General features: G+C 41.6%; 2 protein-coding genes across 42 annotated transcripts in view; one reads left to right on the top strand and one right to left on the bottom strand.

The window, feature by feature from the left end:
• Positions 1 to 13773, top strand: part of PAK1 (p21 (RAC1) activated kinase 1) — a 153175-nt gene extending 139402 nt beyond the window's left edge. For 31 of the 41 annotated variants that reach the window (XM_054662571.2, XM_016921679.4, XM_063783285.1 and 28 more), the window contains 2 exons: positions 2827 to 2964; positions 12433 to 13773. In XM_054662571.2, coding sequence (XP_054518546.1) covers positions 2827 to 2964; positions 12433 to 12519 — 225 coding nt within the window. In that variant the 3' untranslated portion in view covers positions 12520 to 13773. Of the gene's footprint in view, positions 1 to 2826; positions 2965 to 10427; positions 10477 to 12432 lie in introns of all 41 variants that reach the window. The other 10 variants (XM_063783290.1, XM_063783294.1, XM_063783296.1 and 7 more) reach the window with 2 other exon arrangements.
• A 7945-nt stretch (positions 13774 to 21718) lies between these two features.
• Positions 21719 to 26567, bottom strand: LOC100611562 (mitochondrial import receptor subunit TOM20 homolog). Its single transcript, XM_063784634.1, is given in 3 exon segments — positions 21719 to 21788; positions 21791 to 22241; positions 26397 to 26567. Coding segments are annotated over 3 exon segments (669 nt in total). The 3' UTR covers positions 21719 to 21741.
• Between the last annotated feature and the right edge of the window lie 1253 nt (positions 26568 to 27820).

The raw sequence follows: 27820 nt of genomic DNA, 5'->3' as shown, positions 1-27820 counted from the left end.
CAGAGTTGGGAAGTCATTAGAGGGTTTTGAGCTGAGGAGTAATGTGATCTGATTTATGTTTTAAACAGATCATTTTGGCCGCTTTTATGGAAAATAGACTGCGAGAGACTTGTAATAGTTCAGAGTGGTGGTGTCTTGGTAGGAGTGGAAGTGAGAAGTGGTCAGATTCAGGAAATTAAAGGACTAGCTGACAAGATGAACTGAATATTAGAGAAAGAGGAATCAGCAATGACTACAAGATTTCTGGTCTGAATTGCTGAAAAAATTCAGTTGCCATCTGTTGAAATGGTGAAGAGCATACTTAGGTTGGGTAATAAAGAGTTGGCTTTGAATGTGCTGATTTGAAGTGTTAATTGGACATTTAAGTGGAGCTGGAGTAGAGTTTGGCTTAAGAGTCTGGAGTTCAAGGGTGAGAAGTCAGGACTATAAACATAAATTTATTAGTAGATAATATATAGTTGGTATATATAGTAGGTAGATGAGATCACTCACCTAGGGAATGAGTACAGTTAAAGAAAAGAGATTTGAGTACTGAGCTCTAGGTTATTCCACTGTTTACAGGTTGGAAGAACTAGCAAAGTAGACCAAGGAGTGGCCTTTCTAGTGTGAGAGAACAGGGAAGTGTCTTGGAGGTGAAGTGTCCTGGAGATGAAGAGAACAGTGTGCTTCCCGAAGGAGGAGGAGGGTAGATTATGTGTCAAATGTGATCGATAGGTTAAGATGAGACTGAGAAATGAACATTGGATTTGCCAATGTAGAGGTTCTTAATGACCTTAACAATCAGTTATCAGTAGAGAGATGGGGATGAAAGTCTAATTAAATTCATGAAAGTGGAAGAAGAGGACATTGAGATGGCATGTATAAACAGGTTTTTTTTTCTCTTAAAGGAATTTTGCTGGGAAGGGTAACAAAAATGGAGCACTATCTTAAAATGGAGTCAAGGGAGGGTTTTTCTAAAAGATGATGTCTGTGTGCTAATGGGAATGATTTAGTGGAGAGGAGGAAAATGGTCATGTACAAGAAGGAAGTGACAACCATAGAAGTGATATCCTTAAGTCGATGAGAGGGGTTCGATCAAGTACTGAAGTAAAGGACATTAGATTAGCATGGAGAATTTATCCCTTGTAACAGAGCATCTCAACACAGGTGCAAATAGGTTGGTAATCTTGGTGTGGGCAAATGTGAAATTTATTCTGATTGCTTTTATTTTCTCATTTATTCCCACCTCCCATCCAGTGCAGGAATTCCCTGTGCACTGTTGCTGGTAGGTGGTCATCTACATGCTCATGTCATCCTTGAATATCTCTGATTATTGGAAATTGCTTCAGTGCACCAAACTGAAACTACCTTCTGTAGTTTCTATCCTTTGGTCCCAGCTTTGCCTCTGACTCCACATACAACATACTCTTCCCTCCCTTAGAACGGCCTTGCAGATATTTGAAGATGATAATTGCTGGGATATGTTGGAAATAAGACAGAATGATCCTAGACATAGACATATTTTTATTTTTATTTTTATTTTTTTTTTGAGATGGAGTCTCACTCTGTCACCCAGGCTGGAGTGCAATGGTGTGATCTCAGCTCACCGCAACCTCCACCTCCCAGGTTCAAGCGATTCTCCTGCCTCAGCCTCCTGAGTAGCTGGGATTACAGGCACCTGCCACCATGCCCAGCTAAGTTTTGTATTTTTAGTAGAGACCACATTTCGCCATATTGGTCAGGCTGTTCTCGATGGTCTCGAACTCCTGACCTCAGGTGATCCACCCACCTCAGCCTCCCAAAGTGCTGGGATTACAGGAGTGATCCACCACGCCCGGCCCTAGACATATCTTTTTATGTTTCCGGACCTTATCTGTGAAGTGAAGATGATAAGTCTTGCCCTATTACCCAGAGTTAATTGTGGCCATTAAATTAGACAGTGCTTATGTAAGTACTCTTTGAATTAAGTGCTGAGTGCTTGTAAAGATTTAGTCTTACTGTTTTTCTTTACCTTTCCCAGGAGACGCTTCATTTAGGGGACTAGGGTGGCAACAGTTTTCACTTATATTCCTCTCCTGCTAGAAGAGATCAGTTCTTGGATGACTGAGGTGAAGGCACCAGGAATAATTTCTGCCAGCAGCTGGGCAGATGTTTAACTCAACAGGCTAAATGGATAATAAACCCTTCAGATGTGTAAGCAAGAATAATAATAAAGCCAGGCACAGTGACTCACGCCTGTAATTCCAGCACTTTGGGAGGTTGAGGCAGGCGGATCACTTGAGTCTAGGAGTTTGAGACCAGCCAGGCCAACATGGTAAAACCCCGTCTCTACTAAAAATACGAAAAGCAGTCGGGTGTAGTGGCTGGTGCCTGTAATCCCAGCTACTTGGGAGGCTGAGTCAGGAGAATTGCTTGAACCTGGGAGGTGGAGGTTGCAGTGAGCCAAGATCGTGCCACTGCACTCCAGCCTGGGTGACAGAGCAAGACTCCATCTCAAAAAAAAAAAAAAAAAAAAAAAAAAAAGAAGAAGAATAAACCCTTAGGTCTGTAACATATTTCATAAGTTTACAAAGTACTTTCAAATACACTATCTTATTTTATTTTTACAGACATGTGAGATGGGCATTATCATCATCCCTACTTTACAGACAGGGAAGTTGTACATAGTCCCATGGCCTTTAAATGTTCAACCTGATCCTTAGGTCATACTCTTTCCAGTATATATACACAGCTGCTACTTTGCATCCTAGAGCATAAAGCAGCTGACCATATTTCTAGAACTTGTATATGGGGAACAAAAGAGAGCCTCAGTTGGAGCTCAAGGTGATTCACCATTTTTATTGCCAGGCCTTGTACCTCATTGCCACCAATGGGACCCCAGAACTTCAGAACCCAGAGAAGCTGTCAGCTATCTTCCGGGACTTTCTGAACCGCTGTCTCGAGATGGATGTGGAGAAGAGAGGTTCAGCTAAAGAGCTGCTACAGGTAACTGTCCTTATGCAGGGAAGCACCTAATTCAGGGAATCACTAAACCAGGCCTTTTTTACTTCATGTTTGTAAGGTACTGGATTTTATAGAACTAGGCTTCTCTTCTACCACTTCCTACACTCACTCTGTTCCTACTGCCCTTTTATCCCTGGGCCTTTGCTCATTTATTTTCTTAGCCTTTCTCAGCCTGTTAAAACTCTACACGTTCTCCTAGGCTCAGTTTACAATCTATTTTCTGAGCACCTATTGAGCTTTGCTTGTAGCTTTTTTGCTTGCTTCCTTCCTTCCTTTCCTTTCTTCTTCCTTTCCCTTTCCTTCCCTTCCTTTCCCTTCCCTTCCCTTCCCTTCCCCTCCCCCCCTCCCCTCCCCCTCCCTTCCCCTCCCTCCCCTTCCCTTCCCCTCCCTCCCCTCCCCTCCCCCTCCCTCCCTCCCCTCCTCCTCCCCCTCCCCTCCCCCCTCCCCTCCCCTCCCCCTCCTCTCCCCCTCCCCTCCCCTTCCCTTCCCTTTCCCCCTCCTCTTCCCTCTCCCCCTTCCTCTCGCACCCCACAGGGTCTCACTCTGTCGCCCAGGCAGGAGTGTGCAATGGTGTGATTTTGTCTCACTGCAGTCTTCCTCTCCTGGGTTCACTCAAGTGATCTTCCCACCTCAGCCTCCCAGGTAGCTCAGACTACAGGTGCACGCCACCATACCTGGCTAGTTTTTTAAAAACTTTTTTGTAGAGACGGGGTTTTGCTATGTTGGCCATGCATGGTCTCAAATTCCTGGGTTCAAGTGATCTGCCCACTTCGCTTTCCCAAAGTGCTGGGACTACAGGCATGGGCCACCATGACCAGCCTGCTTGTATCTTTCATTAGCACTTCCTTTGTTCTGTTTGAATTAGTCTGGCAGAGTTTGTTTGAGTCTTGTTGAGAAACGGGTCTCTGACACCCAAATCTTACACAACTTATATTTTGCTGGGATTAGCTCAAAGGATACATTTTTAGCAAAGGAACATAAGTTTATTTTATTTTATTTATGTTTTATTTTTCTTTCTTTTTTTTAATTCTTTTTTTTTTTACATTTTATTATTATTATACTTTAAGTTTTAGGGTACATGTGCACAACGTGCAGGTTTGTTACATATGTATACATGTACCATGTTAGTGTGCTGTACCCATTAACTCATCATTTAGCATTAGGTATATCTCCTAATGCTATCCCTCCACCCTCCCCCCACCCCACAACAGTCCCGGGTGTGTGATGTTCCCCTTCCTGTGTCCATGTGTTCTCATTGTTCATTTCCTACCTATGAGTGAGAACATGCAGTGTTTGGTTTTTTGTCCTTGCAATAGTTTGCTGAGAATGATGGTTTCCAGTTTCATCCATGTCCCTGCAAAGGACATGAACTCATCATTTTTTATGGCTGCATAGTATTCCATGGTGTATATGTGCCACATTTTCTTAATCCAGTCTATCGTTGTTGGACATTTAGGTTGGTTCCAAGTCTTTGCTGTTGTGAATAGTGCCACTATAAACATACGTGTGCATGTGTCTTTACAGCAGCATGATTTATAATCTTTTGGGTATATACCCAGTAATGGGATGGCTGGGTCAAATGGTATTTCTAGTTCTAGATCCCTGAGGAATTGCCACACTGACTTCCACAATGGTTGAACTAGTTTACAGTCCCACCAACAGTGTAAAAGTGTTCCTATTTCTCCACATCCTCTCCAGCATGTGTTGTTTCCTGACTTTTTAATGATTGCCATTCTAACTGGTGTGAGATGGTATCTCATTGTGGTTTTGATTTGCATTTCCCTGATGGCCAGTGATGATGAGCATTTTTTATGTGTTTTTTGGCTACGTAAATGTCTTCTTTTGAGAAGTGTCTGTTCATATCCTTCACCCACTTTTTGATGGGGTTGTTTGTTTTTTTCTTGTTAATTTGTTTGAGTTCGTTGTAGATTCTGGATATTAGCCCTTTGTCAGATGAGTAGGTTGCAAAAGTTTTCTCCCATCGTGTAGGTTGCCTGTTCACTCTGATGGTGGTTTCTTTTGCTGTGCAGAAGCTCTTGAGTTTAATTAGATCCCATTTGTCAATTTTGGCTTTTGTTGCCATTGCTTTTGGTGTTTTAGACATGAAGTCCTTGCCCATGCCTATGTCCTGAATGGTATTGCCTAGGTTTTCTTCTAGGGTTTTTATCGTTTTAGGTCTAACATTTAAGTCTCTAATCCATCTTGAATTAATTTTTGTATAAGGTATAAGGAAGGGATCCAGTTTCAGCTTTCTACATATGGCTAGCCAGTTTTCCCAGCACCATTTATTAAATAGGGAATCCTTTCCCCATTGCTTGTTTTTGTCACGTTTGTCAAAGATCAGATAGTTGTAGATATGCGGCGTTATTTCTGAGGGCTCTGTTCGGCTCCATTGGTCTATATCTCTGTTTTGGTACCAGTACCATGCTGTTTTGGTTACTGTAGCCTTGTAGTATAGTTTGAAGTCAGGTAGTGTGATGCCTCCAGCTTTGTTCTTTGGGCTTAGGATTGACTCGGCGATGCGGGCTCTTTTTTGGTTCCATATGAACTTTAAAGTAGTTTTTTCGAATTCTGTGAAGAAAGTCATTGGTAGCTTGATGGGGATGGCATTGAATCTATAAATTACCTTGGGCAGTATGGCCATTTTCACGATATTGATTCCTCCTACCCACGAGCATGGAATGTTCTTCCATTTGTTTGTATCCTCTTTTATTTCATTGAGCAGTGGTTTGTAGTTCTCCTTGAAGAGGTCCTTCACATCTCTTGTAAGTTGGATTCCTAGGTATTTTATTCTCTTTGAAGCAATTGTGAATGGGAGTTCACTCATGATTTGGCTCTCTGTTTGTCTGTCATTGGTGTATAAGAATGCTTGTGATTTTTGTACATTGATTTTGTATCCTGAGACTTTGCTGAAGTTGCTTATCAGCTTGAGGAGATTTTGGGCTGAGACGATGGGTTTTTCTAAATATACAATCATGTCATCTGCAAACAGGGACAATTTGACTTCCTTTTTTCCTAATTGAATACCCTTTATTTCCTTCTCCTGCCTGATTGCCCTGGCCAGAACTTCCAACACTATGTTGAATAGGAGTGGTGAGAGAGGGCATCCCTGTCTTGTGCCAGTTTTCAAAGGGAATGCTTCCAGTTTTTGCCCATTCAGTATGATATTGGCTGTGGGTTTGTCATAGATAGCTCTTATTATTTTGAGTTACGTCCCATCAATACCTAATTTATTGAGAGTGTTTAGCATGAAGGGTTGTTGAATTTTGTCAAAGGCCTTTTCTGCATCTATTGAGATAATCATGTGGTTTTTGTCTTTAGTTCTGTTTATACATTGGATTACATTTATTGATTTGCGTATGTTCAACCGGCTTTGCATCCCAGGGATGAAGCCCACTTGATCATGGTGGATAAGCTTTTTGATGTGCTGCTGGATTCGATTTGCCAGTATTTTACTGAGGATTTTTGCATCGATGTTCATCAAGGATATTGGCTAAAATTCTCTTTTTTTGTTGTGTCTCTGCCAGGCTTTGGTATCAGGATGATGCTGGCCTCATAAAATGAGTTAGGGAGGATTCCCTCTTTTTCTATTGATTGGAATAGTTTCAGAAGGAATGCTACCAGCTCCTCCTTGTACCTCTGGTAGAATTCGGCTGTGAATCCATCTGGTCCTGGACTTTTTTTGGTTGGTAAGCTATTGATTATTGCCTCAATTTCAGATCCTGTTATTGGTCTATTCAGAGATTCAGCTTCTTCCTGGTTTAGTCTTGGGAGGATGTATGTGTTGAGGAATTTATCCATTTCTTCTAGATTTTCTAGTTGATTTGCATAGAGGTGTTTATAGTATTCTCTGATGGTAGTTTGTATTTCTGTGGGATCGGTGGTGATATCCCCTTTATCATTTTTGATTGTGTCTATTTGATTCTTCTCTCTTTTCTTCTTTATTAGTCTTGCTAGTGGTCTATCAATTTTGTTGATCCTTTCAAAAAACCAGCTCCTGGATTCATTAATTTTTTGAAGGGTTTTTTGTGTCTCTATTTCCTTCAGTTCTGCTCTGATCTTAGTTATTTCTTGCCTTCTGCTAGCTTTTGAATGTGTGTGCTCTTGCTTTTCTAGTTCTTTTAATTGTGATGTTAGGGTGTCAATTTTAGATCTTTCCTGCTTTCTCTTGTGGGCATTTAGTGCTATACATTTCCCTCTACACACTGCTTTGAATGTGTCCCAGAGATTCTGGTATGTTGTCTTTGTTCTCGTTGGTTTCAAAGAACATCTTTATTTCTGCCTTCATTTCATTATTTACCCAGTAGTCATTCGGGAGCAGGTTGTTCAGTTTCCATGTAGTTGAGCGGTTTTGAGTGAGTTTCTTAATCCTGAGTTCTAGTTTGATTGCACTGTGGTCTGAGAGACAGTTTGTTATAATTTCTGTTCTTTTACATTTGCTGAGGAGTGCTTTACTTCCAACTATGTGGTCAATTTTGGAGTAGGTGTGGTGTGGTGCTGAAAAGAATGTATATTCTGTTGATTTGGGGTGGAGAGTTCTGTAGATGTCTATTAGGTCCTCTTGTTGCAGAGCTGAGTTCAATTCCTGGGTATCCTTGTTAACTTTCTGTCTTGTTGATCTGTCTAATGTTGACAGTGGGGTGTTAAAGTCTCCCATTATTATTGTGTTGGAGTCTAAGTCTCTTTGTAGGTCACTAAGGACTTGCTTTATGAATCTGGGTGCTCCTGTATTGGGTGCATATATATTTAGGATAGTTAGCTCTTGTTGTTGAATTGATCCCTTTACCATTATGTAATGGCCTTCTTTGTCTCTTTTGATCTTTGTTGGTTTAAAGTCTGTTTTATCAGAGACTAGGATTGCAATCCCTGCCTTCTTTTGGTTTCCATTTGCTTGGTAGATCTTCCTCCATCCCTTTATTTTGAGCCTATGTGTGTCTCTGCACGTGAGATGGGTTTCCTGAATACAGCACACTGGTGATTCTTGACTCTTTATCCAATTTGCCAGTCTGTGTCTTTTAATTGGAGCATTTAGCCCATTTACGTTTAAAGTTAATATTGTTATGTGTGAATTTGATCCTGTCATTATGATGTTAGCTGGTTATTTTGCTCGTTAGTTGATGTAGTTTCTTCCTAGCCTTGATGGTCTTTACAATTTGGCATGTTTTTGCAGTGGCTGGTACTGGTTGTTCCTTTCCATGTTTAGTGCTTCCTTCAGGAGCTCTTGTAAGACAGGCCTGGTGGTGACAAAATCTCTCAGCATTTGCTTGTCTGTAAAGGATTTTATTTCTCCTTCACTTATGAAGCTTAGTTTGGCTGGATAGGAAATTCTGGGTTGAAAATTCTTTTCTTTAAGAATGTTGAATATTGGTCTCCACTCTTCTGGCTTGTAGAGTTTCTGCTGAGAGATCAGCTTTTAGTCTGATGGGCTTCCCTTTGTGGGTAACCCGACCTTTCTCTCTGGCTGCCCTTAACATTTTTTCCTTCATTTCAACTTTGGTGAATCTGACAATTATGTGTCTTGGAGTTGCTCTTCTCGAGGAGTATCTTTGTGGCATTCTCTGTATTTCCTGAATGTGAATGTTGGCCTGCCTTGCTAGATTGGGGAAGTTCTCCTGGATAATATACTGCAGAGTGTTTTCCAACTTGGTTCCATTCTCCCCGTCACTTTCAGGTATACCAATCAGACGTAGATTTGGCCTTTTCACATAGTCCCATATTTCTTGGAGGCTTTGTTCGTTTCTTTTTATTCTTTTTTCTCTAAACTTCTCTTCTCGCTTCATTTCATTCATTTCGTGTTCCATCACTGATACCCTTTCTTCCAGTTGATCACATTGGCTCCTGAGGCTTCTGCATTCGTCACGTAGCTCTCATGCCTTGGTTTTCAGCTCCATCAGGTCCTTTAAGGACTTGTCTGCATTGATTATTCTTGTTATCCATTCATCTTATTTTTTTTCAAAGCTTTTAACTTCTTTGCCATTGATCCAAATTTCCTCCTGTAGCTCGGAGTAGTCTGATCATCTGAAGCCTTCTTTCAACTCGTCAGAGTCATTCTCCATCCAGCTTTGTTCCGTTGCTGGTGAGGAGCTGCGTTCCTTTGGAGGAGGAGAGGCGCTCTGATTTTTAGAGTTTCCAGTTTTTCTGCTCTGTTTTTTCGAGACAGGATCTCTCTCTGTTGCCCAGGCTGGAGTGCAGGGCGCAATCATGGCTCACTGTAGCCTCAACCTCCCCAGGTTCTGCTGATCTTCCCACTTCAGCCTCCAGAGTAGCTGGGACTATAGGCATGCACCACCATACCTGCCTAATTTTTCTATTTTTTGTAAAGACAGGGTTTTGCCATGTTGCTCAGGTTGGGCTCAAACGATCTGCCCACCACAGTCTCCCAAAGTGCTGGAATTACAGGCATGGCATCAGCCACCATGCCCATCCATGGAACATAAGTTTAGAAGATAATTAGTGAGTGTGGCTTTTGGAGTCTTTACACTTTATTCATTGGAAATCCTCAGATAATGGCAATGATACTCTACTTATTGAGAGTGAGACTTTGCCAGTTTGTGGGGAAACCCGGAGTCAGGGGTTTACTAGGCCTTTTATACTCCTGCCTGCCTAATCCTGATAATTTTATATGGTTGCAAAAATTGCCTTTAGCAGGCCGCATCATTTGTATTTAACATATATGTTTCAAGTACAATTTCTTATAACTAGTGTTCTTTTATTGTATTGCCCACTAGTGATCTAATAGTAAGTATCACATGCAACTTTATGAAGGCATGCACTGTCATTTGCTTTCGTATTATGAAGCCCAGAAGTGACAGAGCAGGGCAGGGCAGGGCAGGACCTAGCATACTGCCCTGTGTTAATTATGAATCTCTTTCCTATTGGATTATAACCTCTATTTTGTTAATCCCTGAGTCTCATGTTTTACCTAGGACCTGACTCAGGATAGGTACTCAAAATATATTTATTGAATTGAATGAAATTACTGGAAGAACCCACATTGGAATATCACCCTCTGGAACATACTTAGCATGTCTTTGTAATTGAGGTTACTGATTATGGCGTACTGGCCTATTAGATATGAGATCTGGGTTCTGCCAAGTATAACCCATTAGTCTCTAGTATCTGTTGGAACTAAAAGTCTCTTAGTACAATGTAGGACCCCTTTTGCTGTTCATGAGAGTTGTATTCTGGAAACTGTGGGCACTGGGAAATGTGTAAATACTATATGCTAAGCCTGCGATTAGTAAAGATACCATTCTTAATTAAATACCAAATTATAGTTCTTGAAAGGTTAGTGACCTCTAAAGTTTTCTTCCTGATATAGTAATATAACTAGTAATAAATGCGTTATATTGAATCTTTACCATATTTTAGGCACTAAACACTTTATATATTGTCCTTCACAACAAGTCTGTGAGTCATAGGTTCTATTATTCTCATTTTTACAGGTGAGAAAACTGAGGTTTCAAGTGTTTAGTAACTTTTCCATGATAGCTGGTAAGTAGCAGATCCAGGATTTCAGCCTGTTTGGCTCTCAAGTGTGTATGCTCTTGGCCACTGCTCTTAATAGGCTCAAAGAGTATCACAACTGGAAGCCCTTAGGGCTCATCTAGTCTGTTTTGTTTATTAGACAGAGAAGGAAACTGAGGCCTCCCAATTCGATGTTGGATCATGCTGCTCTCAACTTAGGGGAATTGCAGAAACATGTGATCTGAGAAAGCTGGCTTTTTAACTTGTTGGTGTACATTGTAAATATTGAAAACCATGACTTTGAGAATCACAAATCATAAAAACTTCACATCTGTTTCTCCTGTGAGAACACACTTATAGACAGAAATACATAGAATGATATATATTGGAATTCATATCTTCATGATTTAGCTAGGATCTTTTATTCCTTTCATAGTAATAGTACGTTCTTATTCTCAGTAGCTCTTTATACTATCTCTGTCCCAACAGAAGTTGCAGCAATTCTCAGCAAAGAATATTAGTATATATGTTTCTCTCTCTTTCTCTTTCTCTCTCTCTCTGTCTCTGTGTGTGTGTGTGTGTGTGTGTGTATACATATATACAATATGACTAATCAAGGGAATTGTAAGTATGGCAGAAGAATCAGATATGCTCATGTGAGTTGAGTAGTTATGCTTAGAGGTCAAATCTGGTTTTCAATTTCCTGGTAGCCAGGGCAGAAAAGGAAATGTGATAGCTCCTATATTTTTTATCAATAGAAGAACATCCTACAGCTTTAAGACACAAAGCTTTTTTACTACTAAATGTTTAAAAAGAAAAAAAAGCACCATTTTTAAGAGGCTCTGAGAATTACATAAGGAATTGTTAGACCAGGCACGGTGGCTCATGCCTGTTATCCCAGCACTTTGGGAGGCTGAGGCCAGTGGATCAGTTGAGGTCAGGAGTTTGAGACCAGCCTGGACAGTATGGCAAAACCCTGTCTCTACTAAAAATACAAAAATTAGCCAGCTGTGGTGGCGGGCGCCTGTAGTCTCAGCTATTCGGGAGGTTGAGGCAGGAGAATTGCTTGAACCCAGGAGGCGGAGGTTGCAGTGAGCCGAGACTGCACCACTGCACTCCAGCCTGGGCAACAGAGTGAGACTCCGTCTCAAAAAAAAAAAAAAAAAAAAGGAATTGCTTTCTGTAACAGTTTTACTGAAAATTTAGATGCAATTTTCATATAATATTTTCTCCTAAATAGTCATTAAATGTTGAAGGTATGGCCCAAAGTACAGCCCAGTGAAAGTGATTTGGGAAAGGACCAAGCTACTGAACTTTTTACTGAATGATTAGCATTATTGGATTTGAGGATAGAACAATAAATTCCTAGATCAATGCTCCTAAAATGCAGTATTGCGATATACTACTGGGTCATGATCTATTAATACCTTCCCCAGAGGTAATTATTATTCTGATTATCACCATGGTTAGGCTTACCTCGGAAGAAATGAAATAATACAATATGAACTTGCTTGTCTGGCTTCTTTCCCTTAATGTGTCTGTGAGATTCAACCCATTTGTCAGTGTACCAATTACTTATTGTATTGCTGTGTAATTTTCTGTATAGTATTATATGAATATAACACTATTCATTTTTCCATTCTCTTGGACATTTGGGTTCTTTCTGGTTATTGGCTATTATAAGCAAATCTTTTATGAACATTTCTGTGTATATCTTTTGGTGGCTATACAAACTAATTTCTCTTGGGAATATACCTAGGATTGGAATTACTAGAGTATAGGTAGATGTATGTTTATCTGTAAGTAGATGCTGCCAAACAGTTTTCCAAAGTGGTCTGTTTTAAGATGTCCTTCAATTTGGGGATGATCAGAAGCTTTCCACACAGCACCCTTTACAAACAAAGATGCCTTTATGTCTTGTAATGGTTACTGGGGAAGAATGTTAAATAGTCATGTGTCTTTTGCTATTTTTCTCCTTTCTAGCATCAATTCCTGAAGATTGCCAAGCCCCTCTCCAGCCTCACTCCACTGATTGCTGCAGCTAAGGAGGCAACAAAGAACAATCACTAAAACCACACTCACCCCAGCCTCATTGTGCCAAGCCTTCTGTGAGATAAATGCACATTTCAGAAATTCCAACTCCTGATGCCCTCTTCTCCTTGCCTTGCTTCTCCCGTTTCCTGATCTAGCACTCCTCAAGACTTTGATCCTTGGAAACCGTGTGTCCAGCATTGAAGAGAACTGCAACTGAATGACTAATCAGATGATGGCCATTTCTAAATAAGGAATTTCCTCCCAATTCATGGATATGAGGGTGGTTTATGATTAAGGGTTTATATAAATAAATGTTTCTAGTCTTCCATGTGTCAAAATCCTCACCTCCTTCATAACCATCTCCCACAATTAATTCTTGACTATATAAATTTATGGTTTGATAATATTATCAATTTGTAATCAATTGAGATTTCTTTAGTGCTTGCTTTTCTGTGACTGAACTGCCCAGACACCTCATTGTACTTGAAAACTGGAACAGCTTGGGAATGCCATGGGGTTTGATAATCTGCCAGGGACATGAAGAGGCTCAGCTTCCTGGACCATGACTTTGGCGCAGCTGATCCTGACATGGGAGAACCACATTTTTCTTTGTGTGTGCTTCTAGCAGCTGTTTGGGAGGACCTTGACCCAATAGTGTTCCCATGCTGTTTCTTGTGAAATGCTCTCGGCTATGTAGCAGCTTTTGATTCCCTGCATACCCTAGGCTGCTGCCCCTATCCTGTCCCTTGTTTATAACATTGAGAGGTTTTCTAGGGCACATACTGAGTGAGAGCAGTGTTGAGAAGTCGGGGAAAATGGTGACTACTTTTAGAGCAAGGCTGGGCATCAGCACCTGTCCAGCTCTACTTGTGTGATGTTTCAGGAACTCAGCCCCTTTTTCTGCCTAGGATAAGGAGCTGAAAGATTAACTTGGATCTTCTAATGGTCCAAATCTTTTGGTCACAATAAAGAGTCTCCAAATTAGAGACTGTATGTTAGTTCTGGATGGATTTGGTGGCCTGACATGATACCCTGCCAGCTGTGAGGGGACCCCGTTTTTAAGATGCATGGCCAAGCTCTCTGCAAATGGAAATGCTTACACTGGGTGTTGGGGATGTTTGCTACCTCCTGCTATTTTTGTGGTTTTGGTTCTCCCACTATGGTAGGACCCCCGGCCAGCATTGTGGCTTGTCATGTCAGCCCCATTGACTACCTTCTCATGCTCTGAGGTACTACTGCCTCTGCAGCACAAATTTCTATTTCTGTCAATAAAAGGAGATGAAAATATTCTATTGGAGTATGCCTTTCTTTTTTCTCTTCATTTTTTCTTTCCTTTTCTAATTTTTTATATGAAATAATGAGTAGTTTCTTCCTGAACCATTTGAGAGTGGTAAGTTGCAGATAGAATGCCCCTTTACCACTATATACCTGAATGTGTATTCTTTCTTTTTAACACTTTTATTTTAAATATAAATTAAGAGAAATGGGCCAAAACCATTTGTATTGTTTAAAGAATAATTATAAACACACTTGTATCCACCAAATCAAGAAATGGAACACTGACAGTAAGAACCTTCTCTATCTTGTCCTTCCTTTCTCATTATAGCCCCCACCTAAGAGGTAACCACCATCTTGACTTTTATTTAAATAACTTTCTTGCTTTTCTGTATACTTTCATCACATTCAGGTGTGTTCCAATACAAGTAGATTTTAGTTCGGCCAGTTTTTGAACTTTAAATAAACATATCATAATAGATATATTCTTTTGTGCCTGTTATTGTTTCCACTCAAGATTATGTTTTTAAAATATATGTACCTAGTTTGTGTGTAGCTCTAGTTCATTTATTATTCCGGCTGTAAGCACTTGAGAGGAAAGTTAACTTGTCCAAGATGAATTCCCTGAGGACTGGCCTCCCAAAGGATTTGGTTTTCTGCAGAACTCTATCATAATGGACTACAGCCAACTGCTCAAGGCAGTCATACCTGGTAGAATTCTCAGGTGGCGAATTAGGCCATGAGTCTATCACATCCTACAGCTACAACCATAAGGCTTGAGCCCCAGCTCTGATCACACCAGAGAAAATGCTTCTCAAAGATGGCACAACAGAGCTAGAGGCCAGTGTTCTGTCGTGTGGTTTTACTATTGGATCCCAGCACCTAATACTACTAGAGAAGATGTAGTGCTTCTTAGGTGTGCAAAATATAATCCCCATGGCTCAATGCCTGTAGTCCTTCTCTGGAGTATGATATCTGGGCCCTACTACATTTCTTTGCCCCAGAAGGTGATGGGCATTAGAGTTTCCACACTCTGGATAATGTTCCTATAACCACACGTTTCCACCAATAAAGCAGGCTCCAAAAGGTCTGGAGTGGATACTGCCTCATCAGCTGCACGCTTCATAATGGCAGCAGTAACTGCGTATTATGGAAACCAACCAAGGAATTAGAGAACCAAGATTCACCTTGGGTGAGAAAATGCCCTCTTGGCACAGGAGCTGGCCAGCCATATTCAAAGACTGGGATTGTGGGTCACTGACTGGTTGCAGGAACAAAACCTGCCAAGCCAAGGAATTTAAGAGTTATATTTCTGAGAATGGAGATCTAGGGGTGGGGGATGTCACCCAGGATGGTATTCCAAGATTGTTTTTAAGAACCTTAGAGTCACCTATGAGGAGACTTCCACTGCAGCAAGGCTGGACTACTAGCTCTGATTAAGTTCCTGAGAATCTTAGATTCACTGTGAACCAGAGACTTGAGGTAGAACTTAAGTGATGATCTCTTCAGGGACAGAATTCTGTGGTTACTAATGACCTTGGAGGAAGCTGTGTCCCAGGAGGGGTTTGTTGAGAGTAAGGCTGAATCAGTACTGGATGAATTTTAAACTAAAATGTGGAATATGTCCCCCGATGACATGCCCCTTGTGTAAAGAATGGCATATGACCTTACCTGAGCAGAGCCAATCAAATGGGACCCTTCCCTGATGTTCCTCCCTTGGCTGTGAGTGAGGAGCAGCTTGAGATGTCAGTGTTACTAAGGTGTTGCTCTTTCCTAAAAAGCAAAGATTAGGAAGGCCTAAAGAGGTGGTCTATGTGAGATACAAAAAAGATATCTAGTACAGTAGGCCCCACTTATCCGCTGCTTCACTTTCCGCGGTTTTAGTAACCCACAGAACAATAAGATATTTTGAGAGAGACCACATTCACGTTTTATTATAATGTATTGTTATAACTGTTCTATTTTATTACTGTTGTTAATCTCTTACTGTGCCTAATATGTTAACCTTTATTACAGGTCTATATGTATAGGAAAAAAAAAAAAAACATAGTGTATACAGGGTTTGGTACTATCCATGGTTTTAGACACCCATTGGAGGTCTTGAACATATCTCCTGCAGATAAGCGGGGACTACTGTATAAGGTATTGGCTCATGTGATTATGGAGGCTAACTCTTGGGATCTGCTCCACAAGCTTGAGACCCAGCAAAGTTGATGGCATAGTTTGAAGGCTGGAGAGCCAGGGAGCCAATGGAGTAGATTCCAGTCTGAGTCTGAAGGACTGAGGACAGGAGCTCTGAGGGCAGAAGAAGATCAATGTCTCAACTCAAAACAGGCAGAAAGCAAATTCAACCTTCCTTTGCCTTTCTGTTCCATTCAGTCCATCAGCAGAAGGGATGATGCCCTTTCATGCTGGGGCGTGCCACCAGCTTTCTTCAGTCCACCAAATCAAATGTGCCCCTCTTCTGAACTCACCCTCACAGACACAGCCAGAAGTAACAGTTAACCAGCCATCTGGGCATCCCATGTCCCAGTCAAGTTGACTCATAAAATTGTCACCCCTCGGGGCCGGGCGTGATGGCTCACGCCTATAATCCGAGCACTTTGGGAGGCCGAGGCAGGAGGATCACAAGGTCAGGAGTTTGAGACCAGCCTGGCCAACATAGTGAAACCCCGTCCCTAGTAAAAATACAAAAAAAAAAAATTAGCTGGGCGTGGTGGCAGGTGCCTGTAATCTCAGCTACTTGGGAGGCTGAGGTAGGAGAATCGCTTGAACCCTGGAGGCAGAGGTTGTGGTGAGCCGAGATCGTGCCACTGCACTCCAGCCCAGGTGATGGTGCGAGAATCTGTCTCAAAAGAAAAAAAAAAATTGTCACCCTTCTTAACTCCAATTCTAGGTAAAAGAGATAACCCTTAAGGGAGACCAACTAAGTTGACAGCTTTTTTTTTTTTTTTTTTTTTGAGCTCAGGATCTCACTCTGTCGCCCAGGCTGGAGTGCAGTGGTGGGATCTCAGCTCACTGCATCCTCCACCTCCTGGGCTCAAGTGATTCTCCCACCTCAGCCCCACAAGTAGCTGAGACTACAAGTATGAGCTACCACACCCAGCTAATTTTATTTTATTTTATTTATTGTTATTATTATTATTATTATTTTTATAGCAACAGGGTTTCACCATGTTGCCCATGCTGATCTCAAACTCCTGAGCTCAAGTGATCCACCCACCTTGGCCTCACAGAGTGCTAGGATTACAGGCATAAACCACCACACCCTGCCTGAGCTGACAGCTCCTATGCTATGGGGTAATGACTTTTAGATCAAGGGGTCAAAAGTGATGAGATTGGTGACCCCCAATGTTGTTTTATTGGGGGAAAAAACCCCAAAGGTACAGGAGTGCCTCCATGCAGTTGCTGAAAGGACAGTTTACGGGTGAGATATAGAGAATGCTAGATGATGGTATAGCCCATCCAGGAGACAGGAGTGATGAGAACCCAAAGACTGTACCCTGATTTTAAGACAGTGATGGTAAACTGGTAAGTCTGATGAGGACTGAGGAATCATTAATGATCACCCCTCTGGATTCTTAGAGTTGTCTGATTCATTAGGTGTTAAGACAGAAGCATTGGTTGTCCTGTGAACTTTCCAACACAATTTAGACCCTGTAGGAATGACTGCTTACTACTAGGATATCTAGGTATCCATTCAGACAGTGGAACATTCTTCACGCCCAGGCATCTTAACACATTCCTATATCTTTTACTGCCTGCAGAGTATGAAGGCAAGAGAACCCTGAAACTCTCTACTCATAGATACTTGCAGCTTGTCTAATTCTATATGTCCTGAATACATTTATTACCTGCGTTAATTTTCTATTGCTACATAACAAATTACCATAAACTTTGTGGCTTAAAACAACACAAATTATCTCATAGTTTCTATAGGTCAGAAGTCTGCACGGCATGGCTGAATTTTCTGCTCAGGGCCTCATCAGGCTGAATGAAATCCCCCAGGTGTTGGTTCAGGCTGTGGTTCACGTGGGGCTGGGAGCCTCCTTCCAGGCTCACTGGTTATTTGTAGAATTCATTTCCTTATAGATGTAGGACTAAGATCTTATTTTCATGCTAGCTGTCAGCTCCTAGAGGATGCCTGCAGTTTCTTGCCACATGACTCCCATAGGCAACTCACAAAATGCATGTTTGTTTTCTTCCAGGTCAGCTAGAACCTATCTCTCTGACTTTGCTTCTGCAACTAGCCAGAGAAAACTTTTTTTTTTCTCCAAGCCCCTTAATATTCACTTAAACAGTTGAGGCACAAGCAATAATAAAACTGCATTTTTTTATTTTTTATTTTTTGAGATGGAGTCTCGCTGTGTCGCCCAGGCTGGAGTGCAGTGGCGTGATCTCGGCTTACTGCCAGCTCCACCTCCTGGGTTCACGCCATTCTCCTGCCTCAGCCTCCCGAGTAGCTGGGACTACAGGTGCCCGCCACAATGCCCGGCTAATTTTTTTGTATTTTTTAGTAGAGACAGGGTTTCACCGTATTAGCCAGGATGGTCTCGATCTCCTGACCTCGTGATTCTACCCGCCTCGGCCTCCCAAAGTGCTAGGATTACAGGCATGAGCCACCGCGCCCGGCCCTAAAACTGCATTTTTTACATTACAAAAAGATTGTCTATGATATGTGCATGATATACCAATTTTCTAATCTCTTCTGCAGTAACATTTCATTAACACTCTGGTCCACAGGTTGATTTAATAAAGTCAGAATGGCAGGCAGGAAGTTGGTAAAATAAACTTACTGAGAGGCAAAAGGAACCAAACATTTACTGACTGCCTATTATGCACATTCCACTAGGTTTTACACACGTTACATAAATGTGAACCTAAGTTCTAGTTATCAGTTAACAGGCCCAGCATTGCTACAGCCAGTAAGTCTATGTTTTAAATGTTCTTTCACCCTAAGTACAAATTGTGGACCAAAACAATGGATCTTTGCCCAAAGAAGCATGTCAACTGTTGCACTAATACATTATTTCTCACTTCCAAAGTTTTTGTTTTTAGTAAGTGTGCCACGTTAGCACATGGAAACATTCAAGCTGTTTATTACTCCACTGAAATTTGGGGTTTTTTCGTTCTCACTTGCTGAGCACCATTTGGCCAGCATCACTACAACGACCTGATTCTATCACCTTGTAAAACTCAAGATGGGAACGGATAGTGTTTGGTGATCACATTTCTGGGAGAAAAAAGTGCTGATCTTTTTTCTTTAACTTGACACAGCTGGCTTTAAAAAAGCAGTACCTCATTTTAAAGCACCAAAGTTGTCATTTAAATAAGAACATGTACTTGGCTTAATGAGCTGTAAAATGAAGATATCACTGTCTTTTCAAGGATTACAGCAAAGCCAGTATGTTTAGAGCCAAGTGATACTCAGCTCATGCTGCACTCCAGTTCCCAAGGAAATGGCGTTTCTACCCTCCCCAGACCTCAGCTGCTCTTCACTCCTCCAGCCAGCCCTCCTTTTTCTGAGCCCCTTTTTTCCATGCTGAGCTGTCTGCCCGTTGCTCCCTTTCCCACCCCTGTTTTCTCTCTAACTGCCCCTCTATATACATCTGGGCTGGTGCCTAAGACTTTTTAGCTGACTGGTTAATCACTGACCAATCACCACTACACTGCTTTGGATTTGGGATCCCACTAGTAAAACTAACTGGCATGTTTGCACTGGTCATCCCCCCTGCCAAAAGCATCCTATGTCACCAAAAAGGCACTGTTTAAGGGCTCAAGATCACACACCCTCAAGATACCTGAGAAAGGTCCTCAAATGTGAGTCACCTAGTCTAATAGTAGAGGTAAGATCAGAGATGAAATGTGACTTGCTCAAGGCTGTGCAGCTAATCAGAGGCAGAAACTAGAACGATTTCTCCTTCCACTATACCACAAAAACCCAAGGTTAATAACGATTAAGAAGAGTTTGTAAGTAAACCAAAATAAAATGCCTAGTACACAGGAAAAGTCTTTGGGATCTCTCCACAGACTTTTAGACAGAATAAAGGCAATCTTTACAATGAGAAATGCTACTCAGTTCAACAGATGCCACCAAATACCAAGGATCCTTACTCAATTCTGAAATGGAATCTGTGACTACGGAGAATATGTCACTATTTGAGAATAAGAGGTCCCACCTGCTCCATTATTTTCAAGTTTTCAGTCACAAGGTTGTAACTTACTCTCATCGTTTAACAAGATAAATTAATCAAGTTGAAGTAGGATTTGGTACACCGATGATAAAAGCAAAAGTCAACAAACATTTTTACAAGCAGATCATCCCAGTTACCTTAAAAGTTTCAGATTAATTTACAGAGAAGTGACAGAACCATATAATTTCAGTGAAAATCAACAAGATAGTTATACCATTAAAAAAAGATCAATTCGGCTGGGCGCGGTGGCTCATGCCTGTAATTCCAGCACTTTGGGAGGCCAAGGGGGGCGGATCACCTGAGGTTGGGAGTTCCAGACCAGCCTGACCAACATGGAGAAACCCCGTCTCTACTAAAAATACAAAAAAATTAGCCAGGCGTGGTGGCACATTCCTGTAATACCAGCTACTTTGGAGGCTGAGGCAGGAGAATCGCTTGAACCTGGGAGGCGGAAGTTGCGGCGAGCCAAGACCATGCCATTGCACTCCAGCCTGGGCAACAAGAGCGAAACTCTTGTCTCAAAAAAAAAAAAAAAAAAAAAAAAAGAAAAGAAAAGAAAAGAAAAAAAATCAATTCAGAAATACTAAGGCAAGCATGCAAAATTCAGAATATAAAAAAACGCAAAGCCTGGTTGCCCACACACATTCCTTAGGTTAAGGTGGATTTAAAGATGCTCATCAGAACCCAGTGAATCAGAAGCTGAAAGGGACACTTTGGTGATTAGTGGACGCATTCTTTCATGTAAAAAACGGAGGGAAAGTGAGCACACAGGAACTGGTGAATCTTACAAGGCTAGATTAGGGGTGTACATAGCTCTAATTCCTGGTGCTATTTGCAACTACATGTATTTAAAATCCAAGGAGGTAAATACCTAGAACACATTAAGCCCACTGATTTAAACAAAACATTTCAAGACCGATATACAGAAAGTGAATGAAGTTGTTAACACAGGACAGCAGCATACCTCACATATTTATGTCTAAGAGATTAAATGGAAATAAATGATCGCTCAAAAATTTTAATGCTAGTTTTCACAAACACAACCAAGTCTATCAAATTTCCGGATTTACAGCAAAATGTATGAGCTAAAAAAGTGTGCATTCTTCAGTTTCTCCTATACTTTTTTTTTTTTTTTTGCCTATTTTCAAAACTGACCACTGGGTATTTTTAACATAAGCCATGTCATATGTACAGTTTAACTATGTTTCTGGAATAAACAAAATCCATAATATTTCAGTAACTCATAGTGTATTTATAAAATGAAAAGTTCTCTATCAAAATATACTTTTCACTGGGGAAAAAAATAGACAAATGGATCTACACAAAGTAAACATTAACTTTGGTAGATTTCAGTGTAGTTCATAACAAGCATATTTGCCCTTATTCCCCTGGAGCTGCTCAACTACCAAGAATTATATATATATATATATATATATATATATATATTTTTTTTTTTTTTTTTTGGAGACAGAGTCTCACCCTGTCATCCAGGCTGAAGTGCAATGGCATGGTTTCAGCTCACTGCAACCTCCGCCTCCCTGGTTCAACTGATTCTCCTGCCTCAGCCTCCCAAGTAGCTGGGCTTACAGGCGCCCGCCAACACACCCGGCTAATTTTTTGTATCTGTAGTAGAGACGGGGTTTCATCATGTTGGCCAGGCTGGTCTCGAACTCCTGACCTCATGAGCCACCTGCCTCGGCCTCCCAAAGTGCTGGGATTATAGGCATGAGCCACCGCGCCCGGCCTTAAATATTTTTAACTGAGATTTTATTATGTTGACATTTGTTTCTCATTCCACATCATCTTCAGCCAAGCTCTAAGCACTTACAATTCTCTAATTGTTGGGAGCTTAGTCAGAGGCATCTGGAACACTGGTGGTGGAAGAGTTTGCTGTAAGACCTGCAGTAACTGCTGTGGCTGTCCACACACAGCAATTGCATTTGTCAGATGGTCTACACCCTTCTCATATTTACCTTGAGCTAGTAACTCTTCACCAAGCTGTGTTTCTTCAAGGAAGAATTTCTGAACAGCGTCAGCATCTTTAAGGTCAGGTAACTTGGAAAACCCAGCTCTCTCCTTGGGAAGCTTCTGTTTCTTTCTTCGTTCTCGAAGCCTGTTCTTGAAGTTGGGGTCACTTCGTCTTTTGTGGTCAAAGTAGACGCAGTACCTGATAAAAAGGGCCCCACATACACTGGCGGCGATGGCGCTCTTCCGACCCACTGTCTTCTCTACAACGCAGAGCGTGGACGGTGGCGGCAGGGACTGCGAAGGAGCGGTGGGCCACGAACCCTTAGGACGGAGGGCGGAGGGCGCTGCTCATACCCAACGCCCGTGGGCCAGGACTCGGAAAGCCTGAGAAAACTTTTAAAGTGTTCATGTGATTAGATCAGGCTTGCCTAAATAATCCCTATTTCCAGGTCAATTGATTGGAGAACTTAATTACATCTGCAAACCCCTTCACCACAGTACCTAGATTGAATAACTGGGAGAAGGTATGTGTACACCAATGGCTGGGAATGTTGGTGGGTCATCTTAGAATTCTTTCCAGCTGCCGGGTGTGGTGGCTCACACCTGTAATCCCAGCACTTTGGGAGGCCGAGGCAGGTGGTTCGCCTGAGGTCGGGAGTTTGAGACCAGCCTGACCAGCATGGAGAAACCGTGTCTCTACTAAAAATACAAAATTAGCTGGGCATGGTGGCGCATGCCTGTAATCCCAGCTACTCAGGAGGCTGAGGCAGGAGAATCGTTTGAACTTGGGAGGCAGATGTTGCAGTGAGCTGAGATCACGCCATTGCACTCCAGCCTGGGCAACAAGAGTGAAACTCCATCTCAAAAACAAACAAACAAACAAACAAACAAAATTCTTTCCAGCACATCCTGCAAGGGTCCATCTGGACTTAGGAATTAGGGGATGAGAAAATAACTAGAGTAGTACAACTGCACTGCAGGGACCTGAACCTAGATATACCTTTCCACACCTTTGCACTTTTTTTTTTTCTTACCCTGATTCTCTTTGGTAGTTGGGAATTCTGCACAATGCCCTATACCAAGAGTGGGCAGACACCAACCTGAAGGCACTGCTGTCTCATGGCTATCTAGTGTAGCTGATCTATCTGAGGTCACACTAACACCTTTATCCTGCATTTGATGTTATTGTATACCTTGCCACATGGGCACTGTGCTAGCTTGCCCTCACCCTTGGGTGCAAGTAAATGCAGTTCAACTACTATGGGGTCATATAAGAAGACAGGGGGTGATGGGGCTACTCCTGTTTTCCTGTTAAGGTGATTGTACTGGGCCAGACGTTATAGATTTTTTCAGAAGAAGCCCCTCACCAGAAATAAGGGAATATCTGAAATTGTAGGAGATAAGTGGAGGGAAGATGCACTACCTTGTTCTTAGATCCCTCTGGGAGGATTGTCACTCAGGCTATCCCACATTCTTCCAGGCATCTCTGATTGGCTGCCAGTGGCTCCTTTGCTAACCTGTCACAATATTGGATCAGCCATCAGTTACTACCTGCAGCAGGGGAGAGCTGGAAACAGTCTAGTGTTTGATAACATTTTACTACTTCCAGCTTCCTCTCCTACTCTGTTGAATTACACTAGACTACCCACCTGCCTGTGAAACTGTCAACAATGGACTCAGGTCTCAATGTCTAGCTTGTCCTCATCCTCTTGGGATGACACAGAATTCCTGGTCATTGGGAAAGGCCTGAAAGCAATCCAACAGGCCTCAGTTAGCCTCTATCCAAGCCCTGTAACCATGACTGTTGTCTTTACTCCACACAGTGCATGCATGCATGTGCACACACATAACTTTGGACTGGACCATGCGTCTCTCCTGGCTTCTTCCTGTGTGGCCAAATGGCCTTGTTTGCCTCCAGAGACCAAGACCTACAACCCTGAGGTAAATACTCAACTGTTTCATGTTTTCTGGGATCTTCAGTCCCCCACAGCCACAATCTGGCCTAGATATGAAGGAGAAAACTTCCCAGTTGCCAGTCAGGGAGGAGCACTAGGAGTCACAATGTAGTCATATTCCTGGCCAGGAGTAATTGAAACTAAAGACAGTAATAGAAAATCTGCAGTCATTCTAGGCTAAATAGCTAATGGGACCCGTCTAGTCACCCAGTGGATTAGCCTGGACTCCTTAACCAGGGTGGTTTTATTTTTATTTATTATTGCAGTTGCTACTAATGTTAGTATTTTAACCAAAGTGGATTTAGATCATAGAATTGATCTTTATAATCTGACAGACAAAGGGTGGTCTGTACCCTAATCTACACATCTTATTGTTTATGGATTGTGATTAGCAGTAAGTAAAATAATCAGTATTCTGCATATAGGAAAAGGCATATGGTTGTCTAATGGTTATCTAACTCCCATCAGAACTCTGGTACCTCTTCTCTTGGCCGAGTCTGGGCCCCCTTAGCCCTTGACGTAGGGTAGGACTATTCATGGCTTTCTCTATTCCAGTGATTTTCAAAGTGTGGTTCCTGGACCAGCAACATTAGCATCACCTGAGAACTCCTTAAAAATACTAATTCTCAGGGCCCTCCGTGGATCTGCAGTCTGTGTTTTAATAGACCCTCAGGTATTTCTGATATAGCTCAAGTTTGAGAACCACTGCCATAGTTGCTGTATTAACCATTCTCCATAGTTGCCTATAGGTTGAAGTGGCATATATTACTGATGGAACAGGGTATGATGCATAGAGGCCACATAGAGATTGGAGGTGGAGAACTGCAGTGGTGGAGAAATACGGCTAACTTGGGCCTTCCCTACAGGCTGGCCTCCCAGAAAAGGAGTTGTCCTTCAAGCTCCATGGAAACTGGCTACAGCCAATGCTTAAGGCAATCAGTCTTAGTAGAATGCTGACCAGGCCACTTGTCTGCCATAATAAGACGTAGACTTTTGCCCCTGCTATTGTCAGGAGACAGCCTGTGCACTCCTAACTGATAAATGAAGTGGTGTAATGGACCAGAAGCCACGGTTCTACCAGCCACGTCATGTATCTATTGGATTGCTGCCCTTGTCAGGCCAGCTATTCTTTGATGTTTCAAGCCCTTTACTCAGAAAGGTGAAGAAATAGCCTTCCTCACTGGCATTTCGGGGCTTACTGGATTAGGAGACACTACACCATCATATTCAGGCAAGGACCAGGCTCTCTTTCATTCCTGTGTGCTGACTCCAAATGGAATGGGCCACAGCGGATCTCCACACCTACTACTCATCCAATAAATGCTGAAGGGAAGATAATATAATTCTTTTTTTGACCCATATAAATTCTTAGTTGAGACACTCTCTTTAAGACCAAAGTCAGGGCCGGGCATGGTGGCTTACACCTGTAATCCCAGCACTTCGGGAGGCCTAGGCAGGCGGATCACCTGAGATTGGAAGTTCGAGATGAGCCTGACCAACATGGAGAAACCCCATCTCTACTAAAAATACAAAATTAGCCAGGCGTGGTGGTGCATGCCTGTAATCCCAGCTACTGAGGAGGCTGAGGCAGAAGAATCACTTCAACCTGGGAGGCGGAGGTTGTGGTGAGCCCAGATAGCACCATTGCACTCCAGCCTGGGCAACAAGAGCAAAACTCCATCTCAAATAAACAAAACAAAACAAAAACAAAAAACAAAACCAAAGTCAGATTTACAAGAGAAAAATCATCAGAAGTTTGACATACGTTGACATTATATGGGAGGGGGCTCAGTTCAAAAGTATCTTTCTCAAAGCAATGGTTTAGGAGCCTTGTTTAAATAGCATTTTAACAAAGAATAATAAATCCCATAATGGCAAGACAGAGAAGAGCACAGTTGTCTTTTAAGAGGTGTGAAAATGTGGGAAGATTTCTGGGAAATCTGTTTCTGGGAAAATGTTCCCAGATTTCTCTGTGCCTGCTAGTGCCCTCTCTGGGTGGATAAGCAAGTGCTGTTTGTAGTAAGGAAGGACTTAGGTTCTGCCATCAGGCGAGTAGAAGCTGAGACAGAGTGTTCCTCTGTGTTTTCAGTGACTTTGACTTAACAATTCTCAATATTTGGGGGAGAAATATGTTGGTTTTCTTCAATGCTATTCTAGAAAGCCTAGTATGTGTGCTGTCTCATCTTTTGGCTTTGTTTGCTCCATGTTATTCAATTATATGAATATGCTGATATTTTCCATTCTTCTGTTAATAAACATTTGGGTTGTTTCCTGTTTGAGGCTATGACGAACAATGGTGCTATGAATGTTGTTATATATTTATCCTGATGTATCATAAACACAAATTTATATCTAGGAGATTGCTATGGTTTGGATATTGTTTGTTTGGCCCCAACAAGTCTCATGTTGAAATGTGATCCCAGTGTTGGAGGTGGGGCCTGGTGGGAGGTGTTTCGATCATGGGGGTAGATCCCTCGTGAATGGCTTGGTCTCATTTTGGTGGGAGTAAATGAATTCTCACTTTTAGTTCCCGTGGGAGCTGGTTGTTTAAAAAAGCCTGGCACTTTCTTCCTCTCTCTCTTGCTTTCTGGCTCTCGTCGCGTTTGATCTCTGTGTGCGTCTTCTCCCTTTTCCCTTCCACTGTGAGTGGAGGCAGCCTGAAGCCCTCCACAGAAGCAGATGCTGGTGCCATGCTTCTGGTACAGCCTGCAGAACCAAGGGCCAAATACACTTTTTTTTTTCTTTAGAAATTACCCAGCCTCAGATATTCCTTGATAGCAACAGAAAATCTGACTAAGACAGATACCTTAGGTGTGGAATTACTGAATCATCGCAGGGCATATAGCTCTCCAATTTTTAAGGTAATGTCTAAGAGTTTCCCAAAGGGGTTGTACCGATTTACAGGTGTCACTAGTATGGGAGGATACTTTGCTCAACAACCTTGCTAACACTTGATACTGTTAGACTGTTTCATTATAACCAATCTAGTGTGTGTGTAATATTAATAGTATTTCATTGTACTTTTACCCATTTGTAAAGTATCATTTCAAATCTTTTCCTCATTGTTTCTATTGTTACCTTTTTTGTGTATTTTTTGGTTAAAATTCTTTATATATTTTGGATAATTATCCTTTTTCACTTATGTGTCGTAAAGTCTACTCTGTTGTTTGCTAAATTAAACTTTTTATTTTTCGATAACTTGTAGATTCACATGCAGTTGTAAGAAATAACAGAGAGAGCTTCCACCAGTGGTAGTTTCTCCAATGGTAACACTTTATCAGTTTCCTCCAATGGTAGGACCTTGCAAAACCATAGTAGAATATCTTAAGACACAGTCAAGATGCAGAACCTCTGCATCACCATGAGGATCCCTCATCTTGCCCTTTTATAGCCATACCCAGTGCCCCTGCTTCCCCCACTCCCTCCTTATTTCTTTCCTTCTACTTGCTTTAGCTTTATTTTGCTCTTCTTTTTCTAGGTTCTTGAGGTAGAAACATATTATTGATTTGAGATTTTCTTCTTTTCTAGTTTATGCATTTAATCCTATAAAATTCACTCTCAACATAGCCTTAGGTGTGTCCCACAAATTTTATATGTGGTATTCACTTTCTTTCAGTTCCATATATTTTTAAAGTTTACACTGAGACTTGTCCTTTGACCTCTGTATTATTGGAACTGTGTTTTTTAGTTTCCTAATGTTTGTAGATTTTTCTATTTTCTTCCTGTCATGATTTCTAGTTTGATTCTATGGTCAGAAAATAGACTGTATGATTTAAATCCTTTAAATTTGTTGAAGCTCATTTGAAGGCCCAGAATATGCTATATCTCTATATGTTCCATTATCACTTAAAAAAAAACTACACACTGATGTTGTTGAAAAGAATGTTCTATGACTATTAATTAGAGCTTGTTGGTTGATGTTCTGTTTTTTTATACATTTCCCGA

The sequence above is a fragment of the Pan troglodytes genome, chromosome 9, assembly GCF_028858775.2.
Source record: "Pan troglodytes isolate AG18354 chromosome 9, NHGRI_mPanTro3-v2.0_pri, whole genome shotgun sequence".
Taxonomy (NCBI): domain Eukaryota; kingdom Metazoa; phylum Chordata; class Mammalia; order Primates; family Hominidae; genus Pan; species Pan troglodytes.
The sequence above is the reverse complement of the archived record's forward strand: the minus strand, read 5'-3'. Positions and strand labels throughout refer to the sequence as shown.